At 32.0% G+C, this 15,429-nt stretch overlaps 1 protein-coding gene across 3 annotated transcripts in view; it reads right to left on the reverse strand.

Annotated features, from left to right (window-relative positions):
- Scn1a (sodium voltage-gated channel alpha subunit 1) overlaps positions 1–15,429 on the reverse strand; it is an 86,987-nt gene that overhangs the window by 9,172 nt on the left and 62,386 nt on the right. For all 3 annotated transcript variants that reach the window (XM_077798670.1, XM_026411092.2, XM_077798665.1), the window contains exons 19-21: positions 13,979–14,152; positions 9,075–9,197; positions 2,034–2,315 (exon numbers count right to left, since the gene is read on the reverse strand). In XM_077798670.1, coding sequence (XP_077654796.1) covers positions 2,034–2,315; positions 9,075–9,197; positions 13,979–14,152 — 579 coding nt within the window. The remainder of the gene's footprint in view (positions 1–2,033; positions 2,316–9,074; positions 9,198–13,978; positions 14,153–15,429) is intronic.

Consider the following 15,429-nt stretch of genomic DNA (forward strand, 5'->3'; position numbering starts at 1 on the left):
AACACTTTTAGAAAGCCTTACAAATGTAAACACATTTGATCATATCTATAGCAGCCAAAAACTTAAAAATCAGATCTGATTATCATCTGCTGAAATCTAAAGTGACTGAAATGAGATTTCTGTTTTTTATAACAATATATAAATTAAAAATAGTATTGAAGCTATTCTGTTAGGACTGTAGAAGTTAAGCATTCAGAAATAATCTTACATTCCACTTTTTATCTGTATTTTTTGCACAGAAGGCATTAATATGGGCAAGAGAAGTAGAAAACAGTACAGTAGACACTTGGTATTCAGTTTAAAGGATTCCAAGTTTAATAATTTACTGTAATTTTTTACTTATCCTGTACATGAATTTTTGAGCTCTGTGGGTCTTTAGCTAATGAAGGAGCCTAATAGTTTTCAGCATCTGTATCATACATGCTTTATAACTCTAACACTGTGGAGTGGTGGCATCATGAGAAGATAGACAAGTGAGTATGTTGTAATGGAAAGAGAAAGCTATGATTCTTGGCAATAGAAATATATTGTACCACAAAGAGAGAAATGTTGAATGTGTCAATGGCTTCAGTCAGTGATAGAACAAGTCCATTACATACTTGGCACAGGAATAGAAAAGCAGACTCGTGGAACAATTTCAAGGAATTACTAATCAACAGAGGTGATTCTGTAAATAGCCGATTATGAAGCTGTATTTTAGTTGTTTTTTTTTTCAGTAGCAGAATGTATTTAATAATTTTGTACAGAACTTCATATTTTCAAAATGTTAGCATTTTGAAGGATTTATTAAAGTTTTCAAATTTTCTTTCCTCAATTTTATGGAGGAAATGATATGTTTCAGTAACATTTACAAGTGTGAGTACTAGTAAATAGGATAAATGCCCAAAGAAATGTCATTCTTACTTAGTATAGTATTAAATAAATCATTTTGCTAGATTTTAAATCCATATTTTAATTGCATGAACATTAAGAGATTTAAAATGTCCAGAAGAAAAACAAAAATTTTCAACAAAAAGGTGGGAGGAATTGAAATCATAGTAAAGACACCAGAGAAAACTGTAAGAGGATTTTGAGGATAGGTTTGTTTGCTTAGTGATTGTCCTGGTTGAACAACTAAAAATGTTATCTCAGTAACATAACCATATTTCTACCCTAAAGACCCTATAGAAGCACAACAGAAGAAATTTGACAGAAGCTCCGTTTTTGTATTAAAGCTGAGTTTTTAGCAGCCAAATCAGAGTAGCATCTTTACTGTATTTTTCAAAAACTCTGGGCCATTTTTATTCACTGCTTTATTGTAATGAGGCTGCAGCTAAGTGTCGTAATATTATTTCTAGTTTTGTCAATTTTTGTGTTTTTATTAATTATGAACTGCATTTTTTTTAGAGAACTAGTCTTAGATACATAGTAGGATATTTAGGATAAAATATAATTAAATAATGGTGCTTAGAGGTCATTTGAGATAAGACAACAGTTGCATGTGGTTCATTTCTGTGTCCAGGTGCTCTCAAGTGTTAATTTCATCTTATTGCAAGAATCTAATCATAAAACTTAAATATCATTCCAGAATCTCCAATCCAAAATAATATAAAAAGCAGTTGATTCCTCCAAATCAGTTACAATCTCATCAGGTGTTAAGTATTTATGTGTTGGGGAGAGGAGTAATCCATCAGTGAAAAACGTTTTCAATTGAAATAGAAAAAAATTAATAACAAAGTTATTGATTTAATAATCAACTTGTTCATATCGGAAGTGAAGGAAATTTAGAAAAAAAAGGAAAAACATAAAGGAAAAAGGAGAAAAAGATCTATGGAAAGACCTACAATATCTGGTCACTATTGACCACATTGACCATGTTTGCACATGTAATGAAGTTGCCATCTACCTGGGCTCACAAACTTGTACTAATAAATCAAAATTAGAAAAAAAAATGGTATAAACTTTCTTCTTAGTAACTCAATAACAGTTGTAGTCATTATGTTGTTATTATTCTGAACAATAAAAATATTTCAGAGAAAATAGTGTTCACTTACAACTTGGAGCAAAGAGAGATACCCAAATCCTACATTATCAAAGTTTACTTTCACATTTTTCCACCGGGCAGTCTCATTTCTTTCTATTAGTTTTAGGCAATCAGAATGATTATTCACTTCGCTGATCTCAAACATGTCACCAGTTGTGGTGTTAACACAGTGGTAGAATTTGCCAGCAAACAAATTTACGCCCATGATGCTGAAAATTAGCCAGAATATAAGACAAACCAGAAGCACATTCATGATGGATGGAATTGCTCCTAAAAGGGCATTCACAACCACCTAATACACAAATGGAAAAAAAGAAAAGTCAGAATTCTTATTGGTTAAAAAAGAAAAGACATTCCCCTAGTAACCTTTAATCTTTCAATTTTTTTTTATATCAAGAACCACTTATCCTAGAATATGCTTTTAAAATCAAAGTAAAAAATATTGAAATGAAATCCACTATTTCTTAAGCAATATGCTTAGGAAAACAAATACAGGCAATATAACAAAAAAATTAAAGCTTAAAAAAGGGAGAAGTTCTAACAGATTAAAGGAAAAGCGAAATCAGAGGAACTTGCTGCCAGATGAAGACAGAATATGTGCTGCTTACTAGAAAAAAGAGAAGTAGGAATCTTATACAGAAGATTAACTCATTTAAAAAAGGCAATATATTAAAGAACAAAACTAAAACATTTGGGCATGAGTTGATTTGACTATTATACTTTTAAAATAAATAAAAAATATTCATATGTCTAAAAATAAGAATATCATATAATACCTAATGTAATTTTGGCCTTAATTATTCATGCATTGCTATGACTAATAATAATTTTTGCATAAGAAGCAAGACAATTTAGCGTTATGTATTTCATTAGATCATCACATCGTTTATTTCAAGCTCCAGTCATATAAATTGTTTCATTTACTGAGTTTAATCCAATAAACTTATTTTAAATGAAACAAATTGGTTTCTTAAGAAAAGGAGGGATACAATACATAGTTCCCAAATCTGATGTGATTACATTAAGTTCTGTGCTAAGTTATTATCTACTTTTCTCCTATGGAAAAAGGTTTTTACCCCCTCTTTATTTCTCTGGACCACAAATTAAAAATGTGAGTTTTCATATTTGACAACACTGTAGTCCTTGCTTCCTCCTCCACAGTTCCCACTGGAGCTGCACATGAATATCTAAGAAGGAAGATAAAGACAAACTCTAAAATGCTTGCAAGTGGCTGGGTGTCTCAGACTTGAACATTAATAGCTGAGATTAATTCCACCTATGCACCTCTATTATTGCCGTAAATCTAATTCAAAGTAAACAGGCACCAAAAATATCTTCTATTTGTCTTTTGATTCCAGTGTGCTTTTAGAACAAAATTCTGTATCTATCTGGGGGAAAAAAAAGAACAAGAAGCAATTCTTTATACTTTCAAACTCTGTATAAAGTCTATACAGAGCCTGAGGCCTTCTGAGGATATAAAACACTGTGATAAATGGGCCAAAGGAAATAATGAAACTAGTAATGATAAACATGGGAAATGAATATGAAAAAGTTAACTCAGCTGGAGTTAGCCAGGGAGAACCAGATAATGTGATCTACACAGTTGACCAAACCAAAACACCTTATGCTATTTTATTGTCTATCTTAAAATTAACTGAATAAAACTCTATTTTTGTATTCCATTTTTAAATGCAAGGACACAATCAGATTTCTTTTAGACTTGAGATTTGAAAGTTGAAATCAAGTTATTATTTCTTTCCATCCTTGTCTGAATATTTTGTTTGTCATCCACACTAAAATGCTCTTTCTACTGTTATACAAAAATTGCATATTAAAATACATAATTTTACCTTCAACACTCAGTATAGAGTGTTAGCAGACACTTTCTTGCATTTCTTTATAGCTACTTCTTACATTCTTTTCATATCAGTCTGTAAGTCTCATATTTCTTTCTTCAAAACTTTTCTCATTTGTCACTTTTCCATCCTCATGGTCACCATCCTTATCCTGGTGATAACCTTCCTTTTTGTATTATTGTCAAATGCTCCTTTCTCTTGCCTTCAATATACGTAAGATGAATTAATCTTCCCCAAGTCCTATATTAAAATTATTTAATGGCTCCCCAGTAATTACAAAAAATGTTTTCCTTGTCACGATATGCATATCACTCCACAATCTACACCTCAAGTTTAACTTCCCTGGCCACCTACCCTTGATGCTGCCCCAACTAATAGAGTTACCATGTGCTAATGTAATTGCCAGAAAATTGAGATGCCATTTCTTTTGAATTCCTTGTCCAATATCTCCCTTTCTGAAATAGTCTCCTTTCTCAGAGGCTTTAATTCAAATAGCACTTCTTTTATGGAGCCTAACCTTCATCCTCACTTAGCCACCTAAATAGACATGAGAGTTTTCTCCTTTGAATTCAAGAATCAGAATTCTACTATACTGGAATGTAGAGATAATGTGATAACTTAGTATTGTGTCCTTACTTGGCAAATAAGGCAGATGAAGTTAAAACAGGTTAAATTCAGAAAGTAGCATCTCATGCTCTTTCCAGTCTATCCTATCACTTGTCCTAAGTTTTGCTCTCATTTTTCTGTTACCCACATTGCTCTATACTAGATTCATTGTATTCATGTAATCCTTACAGAAAATAAACCTTAAAAAATATAAGATGCGAAATATATCTGTGACTCCTCCAAGACTTTGAGTGTCTGGAAAATATGATTACTACAAAGAGGTTTCAATATGGGCAATATAAAAATGATTGAATGGATGAAAGAATAAAGCAAAGATTAACTTAGTATTTATTGATCAAAGCATAATAGCAGATATCTGGAAATAGCAGATATGGGAGAAGAATAATTAAAGAAGTAAGGACAGATAAATGGGGAAAAAGTAATGAATTTGAGAGATTTACTTTGGAATAGTGACCAGTTTTAAGTTAAAACTAATTCTAATTATGGAATTAGATGTAAGTATGTACTCTGTAGCAGTGCAATTCAAGATATGATTTGCAAAATTGTTACACATCTGAAGCATTAAAAAGTTTTATTTTACTAAGATAAAGAATTTTTTCTTGAAAAAAGGTTTGACATAGTAATGGGAAATATCCTATACAAATCTCATATTTAAGATTTCATTAGACAGCAAAGGATCATAAGAAGAATTGTCTTTTCCCAAGAGCCTAAACCAAATCCTTGGTTCAGCATAGAGCGAGGTGTATTAACTCTTTTGTCTCTAAGGAACTGCAGTAATTGGTTCCCATGCAGGCAATGCAAGGGCAGAGTTGGTCTGAATGGATTGGAAAAAACAAAGTGAGATTTTCAGATGCATAAAAAGAGATGTCTAATAAAGGAAATGTCCTGGTGAATAAATATTAGTGGTTAGATTCTAATGCTACTCTACTTGAAATACAGGAAGACTATATGAATAAAAATCAAAAGTAGGTAAAGGAAAAGTCATACATTTCTGAGTCTGGAAAAGAACAATAGAATCTTTGTTTTTTAATCTAATAATAAAATTTGTGTTGTGGGTTTAATTAAGGCAATTATTTCTGAAAGGTACATCAATTACTCAAACAAAAATTACAATGGTTTTCTACCTCAGAAATAAAAACTCTTCTTCTTGTACAATATTCCTAAACTTCAAGAGTAAACAAAAAAGTAGATTTGTTTTTATTTTTACCGTGATATCTCCTGAGATCCTAGAAAATTAGTTGGGAGCGACTTATTCTAAAAGAAGTGAGTTTATATATTTTTCTTCTCTTCTCTCTTCTTTACTCTTCTTTTTGTGGTCCAGGGGATCAAACCCATGACCTCATGTAAATCAATCTTAGTACTTATGATGCTTCTGTTTTAGTTTTGGGTGAGTGTTCTATTCTGCATAATTCAAATAATTTGATTCTTTTATATTAAGTATTTTTCCCATTTAAGACACAAATGAGTGCTTATTCAACTCTTCCTTAATATATTTTTGCCTTGTTTACATTTTGAGAATAAACTCTATGAACTCACACAATAAAAAATGAAAATGTCATACAATCAATAACAGTCTTATGAAACCTGGAATGTTACACCTTAGCATATGCTCACACATAACAATAGACTGATAGCAGGTAGCTGGCCATTTTCAGAACCCAGACCAAGGTGCTAAATGCCAAGGCATGTAAACTCAAACCATATCTTCAGCTCAATAAGTTAAATTATTTCCACACAATTGTCCTACACCAGGGTTCCCCACCCTCACCAAATAATGTCCCCATAAATGGATAATTCAATATACACATAAAAAGTCATATTTAGTGATACTTAATGAAGATATCAATCATTGTGGTTAAAATCCACAAAAGGTAAATGCAGAAAGGTATTTTTCCCCAAATAAATTTAAGACAATTGAAAATTGTGAATTAGGTAGTAAATATTCTATTTTTCCTACTGTGGTGCAGTTGCACCCTTCCCATTCCCTCCCTCACCCCGCTACACATAAGTCACAGTGCAAGGAGTAAAGGTACAAAAGGGGTAATACAGTACCCATAATAAGGGGCTGAGGGGAGGAACCAGCGCTCCACCCCATCCAAGTTGGAGCAAGATTATCCTATATAAAATAGAAATATATAGTTTGTTATTAGTTAGAAATCTGATATGACAGAACATATGGTGTTACTTTTTGTATATGATGCTCTCTGTCTGTTTCCCTATCAATTAATACTTGAGTTCTTTTGAAAAGGTATTTAAGATTACCTAGATTAGGAAATTGAAAAATACAAATTGAAATACAAATTTTATTTTACCCTAGGTATTCACAACATCAATTCACTCAGTTCAGTTTTACAAGTTGGAAAATTTGGACTGGAAATTTGAAATACAATAAATGTTCAAAAGCTGTCAGCCAGAAATGTGCATAAAACATGCAAAACACAAAGTGCAAAGTGATGATAACTTTTTAAATTACTTTTTAAGTTCTTATCAAGCACTATTAACATGCTTTATTCAATAGTGTTGCATAAAAGCACATGCTTTGGAAAAGTGACAGAAAAACAAAATAAAATGAGTGCCTGATTTACACTTTGACACAGCTATTACAATATTATGTTGCTATGAAAAAGAACTAAATGAGAGTTTCTGAATATATTCAAAATTCACTTCCCAACTAGAATCGTGTTACCTTCAACTTCACCATTATTCATGATTCTATTTTTACAAAGTAAAAAAATATCCAAATACTCGAAATATAAAAAAATAGAATCAATAATTTGACTCTACAATGCCAAGTAGGTGTTGAAGAGCTCTGTCATTTTAGTGTGGTGTACTTGATGTCATTGTGACGCAAGAAGCCATATTTATAAATATGAAATATTAAGTGATTTGGTTTTATAATCTATCAGCATCTAAAAGGAGTTTATGTTTCCAAACTTCAAGCTTTAACAACTAGCCTCCAAAAATATATCAATATATAATATTAATAAATTAATAATTATAGATCAGGATATTTCTGTAGAAAGTATATATAGCTTAATTGTTATGGAAATAAGGAGCTATATGCTGAAATAAATGGCCATCCAACTCATGAATTTATTAAGTTTTTAAAAGGTCAAACTTGAAATGTTGATAACAGTTTATGTGTTAGGCATCATTCAGATTTCAGAATCCTTTTATAATGTATTATTTTAATTCAGACAATATGTTTTCAAGTAGAATGTATGAAAAGTATATTTTTCTTGAGAACTGAAACTGCTACTCTGGAACAAAGAAAGTGACGTTTTAACTGGAAAGCAAACTTAATTTTTACATATCCTAGAGAGAATATCTGATCACATTTTAATAAAAAATTGGTCTGTATGAGAAATAAAGCAGCACTATTTGCATGATAATTTGTTGAATTTTTTCTAATGAGGAAAAAGTTTTCATATATTTAGGGAAATTAAAGAAAAGTCTTACATTTTTAAAAAGTGACATTTATAATAAATTTTAATTTAGAAGAGAACATAGGCTATATGTGACCTAGAAAATGCAAATATAAGTCGACAATACAGCTTAGTTTCTACAAACAGAACCAAACTTCAGGTACCAAAAGAGCAATGTTTTCTGTTGGACTCAGACATTTCAGCAACTTTGTTTAGATAAAAGAAATTTTGGTCCTTTAAAAAAAGAATTAATTTTTTATAGATATACCTCATATAAATTAATATTTCATGCTTTTTAAAAAGTCATGGAAAATATCAAGTCAATAATAGCTACATTTCTAATCTGTTATGTATCACGATGAATGGCTTAATGTTTTCTTAACAGGGACAACATAAAATTTTGTGTAATTTTGACAAGTGTGTTTTAACGTTAGTTTATGAATTACCTATGATAATGAGTCAAAATTATACATTCAGTTTATTTTGTTATAAGTGTTTTATTTATTGTCATAAAATGTGGATTTGTACATAATATTTATATAATGTCTTCATTTATTTATATTAAGAACACAAGTGCAGTTGTAAATTGAGGCTATATTACATGTATCTATATTAAAAATTAAAAGTTCAGCTAATATTAAATATCTATCCTTGAATATATTCAAATAATGCAAACTTTGGCATTATAAAGACAAAATTTATATTATACTTCATATTTTCCTTTATACTCATTCTTATATACATGTGTGTTTTATATTATTTTCAGTAAAACTCATTAAGTACAGTTGGGTCTTCACAAAGGAGAAGTACATGATGTAGAATTCACTTCAGATAATTATAATATTGATGCTTTAATAGTGCATTTGCTTTTTGTATGCAAAATTGCAAGGAAACTCCCAAAATGAATTAGGAAATAAAGTCATTTTGATGAGCACAGCAGATAAATGATTTTATATCATTTTAAGAGAGGCCTAAATTCTCTTGCATATCACCTAGAAGTAAATATGCAACAGATAAAAGGATTAAGTAGCAAGTTTGCAAGGATTTGCCATTCCTTTCGCATGCACATATTTTCCTTATTCTAAATTTAATTGCACTCAATTTTGGCTATATATGATCTTTCAGCTTTTTCATTTTCCTTACCCTCATCCCTTCAAATCGTGACAAGGCTCGTAAAGGTCTCAGAGCTCTTAGTGTCCTGAGGGATTTGATGGCACCAAGTTCTGAGTAACCCAAGGCATTTGCTGTTAAACTGACCAATGAAACCTGCAGGCACACACATATAATAATAATAAATAAATGGAACCCTTTTCCTTCAATCTATAGTTATTATGTAAAAATTGTAAAATGCCATTTTAATTTATATATTTGAAGACAAGTGGTTGGACATATCAGTAAAACTTTTAAAAATTTAAGCAAGTGTTTTCAGCTTAAATTTTAAAAACAAGTTATTTTAAAGACATTAATTAAACACTAGTTTAACAATCAAAATCAAACCATTTTCAGGATGGATTGAAGATCATTATGGTTAAGCAAAATGAACAATACTCAAAGACAAATATCACATTTTTGCTTATATGTAGAGTCTAAAAAAAGTCAACATGAAATAGAAAGGGGAACTTTTAGGGTAGAGGGAGTTGGGTGGAGGAAGGAAGAGAGGGCAATAGGGTAATAAGCAAAGCATAATGTATATGTGAATGGAAATGTCACAATGAAACCCATTAATTTACATGATCAATATATACTAATAATTAAATTTTTAAAAGCTTGGTCAAAAATAACTTAAATTCCATGTAATTTGTTAACTATTCCACTAATATAAATGAGTTCAGCAATTAGTTGGAAAAACAAAATGAAGCATTAATGAAATAAGGACTTGGGGAATAGTTCAGTTGTGGAGTACATGATTAGCATATGTGAAAACCTGGCTCTAATCCCCAGAATAATCCTCACCATAATCATGCTACAAGGAAGAAATCCAGGTGGGAAAAAATGTCAGAGATATGCTTTATTTTATTGGTGCTGCTGAATTTGGCATTTTGCCTACAGCTAGTTATCTAACACAAAACTACAATTGTACTAGGAAAAAAGAAATATCTACCCTGAGTTAATATACTACATTATTAGATTATTTATAATCTGTATTGTCAGAAATTAATGTGATAAATTGGTTTTAAAGGTGATTTTTTGGGGGGGAGGTTTGCCTAATACCTTGTTTTTAACTTTTAAAATTGAGTTCTATGTAAATAATTAAAATGTAATTCCATCATAAAATATCCTCTTTATTTGCTAAACTAATTTACAGTTTCTGCTATGTACCTGACCTTAAATGGATAATTGGTGAATAATCAATAGATTTACTTAATTAGCATAAACTATGCAACACTAATGGAAAAAAATCTAATTCTCTACACAAATTGCCCAAATTCTGTATTTGGGCAGTGCTATGATTTTAATTTGAGGAGTACCAATTCTATACACTGAACACTATTTTTGAAGAATTTTCATTTTTTTAAAGTGTGGTAAAGAGCTCTTAGTGTCCTGAGGGATTTGATGGCAGCAAGTTCTGAATAACCCAAGGCATTTGCTGTTAAACTGACCAATGAAACCTGCAGGCAAATTTATTAACATTTAACATACTTTTTACATTATTTGTGTTGTGCTATATTTATTTGTGTCATTTTCAGAGTGGTAACTGATCCTTATGAAATAATAAAAATGACATTAAAAATAAAAGTATTCTTTATAGAATTGTTTTTCAAAAGTATTTCAGAAATGCTTTACTAAAGCAATATGTAAAACAGTGGATGTGTAACCGATGTGATTCTGCAATCTGTATACGGGTAAAAATGGGAGTTCATAACCCACTTGAATCAAATGTATGAAATATGATATGTCAAGAACTATGTAATGTTTTGAACAACCAATAATAAAAATTAAAAAAACCAATTGGTAATAATGTTAAAATCATATTTCTTCCCCCCCAAAGCTCAGAAATGTAACAAATAAAATAGTACAAAATTAAATTCAGTATATTTCAAAAGGGTTAACTTATATTTAAAATCTAGCGTAAAAATTTATGAGGACTAATTGATTTAATTTCTAATGCTTGAAACCTCAATATGAGAAACTTCTTCCCTTTTTGATATGAGAAAGCAATTACTTTATTTAGGTTTCTCTCAATTCATTCATTTCATGGGAACGTTATTAAGCATTTCAAATTGCTTTATTCTGACCTTTGTTTAGAATCAAGGAGACCTAATATATGCATGACTCAGTTCTAGAAACAGTTTCCACGAGAAACATTTATAGTCCTGATGAATATTATCCTTTAGGTGAAAAACTGTTGCCCATTGAGTCATGATAATTTGGACATAATTTCCAAAGCTGAAATCATGCCAAATTGATAACATGAAATATGATATTTAATGAATTTTGAAGTCAGACACTTAATTTAGGCTAAGTGAAACATTAATTATTGGATATACAAATCCTACAAAGAGTTGTGTGGTCTATAATGTGCTTGCCACAAGTCTAGTCTACATTCTAGCATAATGGATAAATAAAGTAGGCATGTCTTTCTCGGTTCTCTGCACAGCTTATTCCTATAATGGAGCTATCATCTATGCAACCTATACTTATGTCTACCTTTAAAAGCTTTTGTAGATCAAAGAGAAATTTTTGTTAATTATAAAAGTGCCCACCTGCCTCAGTGTTTATTAAGCATCTTTAATTTTGTTCAGTTAATACCAATATTTTACAAAGTTAGGGGCCAAGTAACTTAGTGGCTCCAAACTAACAAGTGGGCAGGGGTAAAAACATGAGTTTTTCTGATTTACAACATAAAACATTTATGCAACATGCTTTTTATAATCCATTTCATCCACTCAAGTGCTACTGAAGTCAAACACTTGTCCCAGAGCTGTGGAACAGCCTAAGTGGGTTGGAGGCCAGATAGTAGCACTGACTGGGGCTGCATGGAGTCCCCCATGCCAGAACTGGCCTAAGGCACTGCAGACCATCATTATGGAGACTCAGGGTGCACTGACTTTTCACCCCACAGTGCTCTGTGGGAGCCTAGAGCTGACATCCTCTGCAGAAGCTGGCTTCACACAGGACTGCAGCCTGGAACCCCAGGCATCCATGAACCCATAACCTCAACCTCCACTTGAGCAAGGGAAAAAATAAAGTGAGGCAGACCTGAATGGGATTGCAGAGCTAATAATATTTTCCATGCTTTTCCAAATCTTGATTAGCATAAATTTGGACCAATAATTTTGATCCAAGTGCTATATAAAACCCTGTATTAGCACGCTCAGGCAGTCACCCCTCTTGGTTCCTGTCTTGTTTTGTGGAGTTCTGTTTCTATTCACACCTGAATAAATCCTACTCTTACATTCACTCATCCTTGTCTGTGGATTTCATTTTTCAAATTTGTGAGACCAGAACCCAGAAAGAAGAAATTGGCAGTGAGCTGTTGGGGTCTGCTGGAACGCTGGAGGGCATAGCCCGCCATTAAGAGCTGCAAAATGTTTCTTGGCTGAAGAGACCTACAGCTTATAAAAACTTCACCCACCAGCAGAAGAGGAGAAACTCGGGTTTCATCTTTGACACCAATCATGGGTCCCTCTTCAGAAGGGTGAGTGAAACATAACAACAAAACTATCACTTTTTTCCCCAAGAGTTCTATACTCCTTTTAGAAAAATATCTCTCTCCAAAAAGGAAATACTGGGCACCTGTCAGCCAGTTAAAAAGTAGTTAGGTCATTGATTGTTTCTTTTGCTGAGAAGAAGCTTTTTAGTTTGAATCCATCTCACTTATTGCACTACAATAGTCTTATTAAGGAAGTCAGGGCCTAATCCAACATGATGGAGATTTGGGCCTAATGTGTCTTCTATTAGTCACAGGGTCTCTGGTTTAATTCTTAGGTCCTTGATCCACTTTGAGTTGAGTTTTTTTTTTTTTTTTTTTGCATGGTGAGATATAGGGGTTTAATTTCTTTTTGTTGCATATAGATTTCCAGTTTTCCCAGCACCATTGTTGAAGAGGCTATATTTTCTCCAATGTATGTTTTTCGGCGCCTTTGTTTAACATAAGATAACTATAATTATGTGGGTTAGTCTCTGTGTCCTCTATTCTGTACCATTGGTTTACCAGTCTATTTTGGTGCCAATACCATGTTTTTGTTACTATTGCTCTGTAGTATACTTTAAGGTCTGGTATAGTGATGCCACCTGCTTCACTCTTCTTGCTAAGGATTGCTTTAGCTATTCTGGGTCTCTTATTTTTCCAGATGAATTTATGACTGCTTTTTCTATTTCTATGAGGAATGTCATTGGGATTTGGTTGAAATTGCATTAAATCTGTATAGTGCTTTTGGTAATATGGTCATTTTGACAATATTAATTCTTCTGCCTATGCAAGAGCAAGTTAGCCAATCCCAAAAAAACCAAATGCCAAATATTTTCTCTGATATAAGGAGGCTGATTTATAGTGGGGTTGGGAGAGAGAGCATGGGAGAATTAGACAAACTCTAGAAAGGGTAAAGGGGTGGGAGGGGAGGGAGGGGGCATGGGGATAGAAAAGATGGTGGAATGAGATGGACATCATTTATCCTAAGTACATGTATGAGGACACAAATGGTGCGAATATACTTTGTATACAACCAGAGATATGAAAAATTGTGCTCTATATGTATAAATGAACGTAATGCATTCTGCTGTCATATATAAAAAATTAGAATTAAAAATGCAGTTAGGTCAATGACAGGACCTGTGCTGCCCATCTTTGTTCTAGCATCCCTCCACCCTCTGCACCCCTGCCCAAGGGCTGTCATTCTGCAACTCTGGGCAAGGTCTTGACTTTACTATTTTAAGATTAAAAAATTAGCCCATTTCTTCCGAATACTGTACCATCATCCAGTGGATGAGCTTAGTAGCATATCACATTATTACAATACCATGGGCAGAGGTTCACTATTATAGAATTACAGAATAAATATGACAAACTATATTGAGCAGAAGACAAAGGAATGGAGGATACCTACATCAACAATTAAGAAGTCCAGCCAACACCAGGCATTAGTGAAATACGTTTGATAGCCATATGCCACCCATTTTAGAAGCATTTCCAAAATGAAGATGTAAGTGAAAACCTTATCTGCATATTCCAACATCGTCTTAATTGTCTTTCGCTGATCGATATATATATCTTCAAATGCCTATAAGAGAATGCTGTATGTTTTAGTTTTCAAAAACTATTAAATGCCATAAACTTTTAAAACTTTTATGTGCATTATGACACTTCATTGGAACAAGAGAACAAAGAATAGTAGTTATTGATGTTTTGTTACTCACAAAGTTTTTATTACACATTTTTTAATTGTTGATGTACCTTTATTTATTTATTTATTTATATGTGGTGCTGAGGATTGAACCCAGTGCCTCACACATGATAGGCAAGTGCTCTGACACTGAGCCACAACCGCAGCCCAATGTACAAAGTTTTGAAAATTATTTTTTCAGGGGAAAATTATACCTGGCATTGCTATTATATGCAGAATAAAGGAGAAAGGAGTAAAGAGGTAATTCAATGAGTTAATTTGACTTGTTCAAGAAATAGTTCTTAATGCCATATTCTAAGGGGCCCACCACAACTTGAAGTTATATATTCATGTTATTACATTGTTTTGCTTCCTTCTCTTAGCTTTTTTTTGCCATAAAAAGGAAAATTATAGAGGTAAAATATTAAGGCATATGTTTTTATAAAACCAGAAATTGTGATTGATCATCAGAGTGCACAATTTTACCAAATTTACCAAGTTCATCTGATGTTTTGTTTTTTTCATTTTGTTAACAGTTTATATTTCTCAGAAGAGATCTCGTGTGACAATAATAGTAAGAGGACATTCCTTTCTTTTGGTTGCTAATATGCATACTTCTAATATGGACCCCTCTTGACATTTTACTTCTAAGTAGACATTACTTTCAATGACTAAAGACTATATCTAAAGTGGCATGTGGAAGAAATTTATGTCATGAAAGAAATCTGCAGCCTTATGTTAGATTTATAAACTTAAGTTAAAGAAACTTGCATTTGTTTCAAGCAGCCAAGCTCTTCTCCTATCCTTCTTATCTATCTATCTATCTATGGATCTATCATCTTTATGTCAGTGTTTTTCTAAAATGTTATCAATATGATATGTGGTAGTTTTCTAAAGAGAAATTAAGGCTTAAATGAATCACTTAGTATTCTGTCCAATATTCATTGTTACCTACATTTATTGTTTCCTAGTAGTACATGAATGAGGAACACAGAGAAGTGTTCCCTAAAGATTGATCAATTGTCTATAAGGCAGTAATAGTATTAATAATACTCAAAAAGAAAATTCATTAGAACTCAGAGGATATACATCCCCAATCACAAACTTCCATGGACTATATTATTGGCCCCATTCTTATTATTTTATTAAAAAGGGTAATTAAATATTTAGTATAT

Source organism: Urocitellus parryii, chromosome 1, assembly GCF_045843805.1.
Source record: "Urocitellus parryii isolate mUroPar1 chromosome 1, mUroPar1.hap1, whole genome shotgun sequence".
NCBI classification, from domain to species: Eukaryota; Metazoa; Chordata; class Mammalia; order Rodentia; family Sciuridae; genus Urocitellus; species Urocitellus parryii.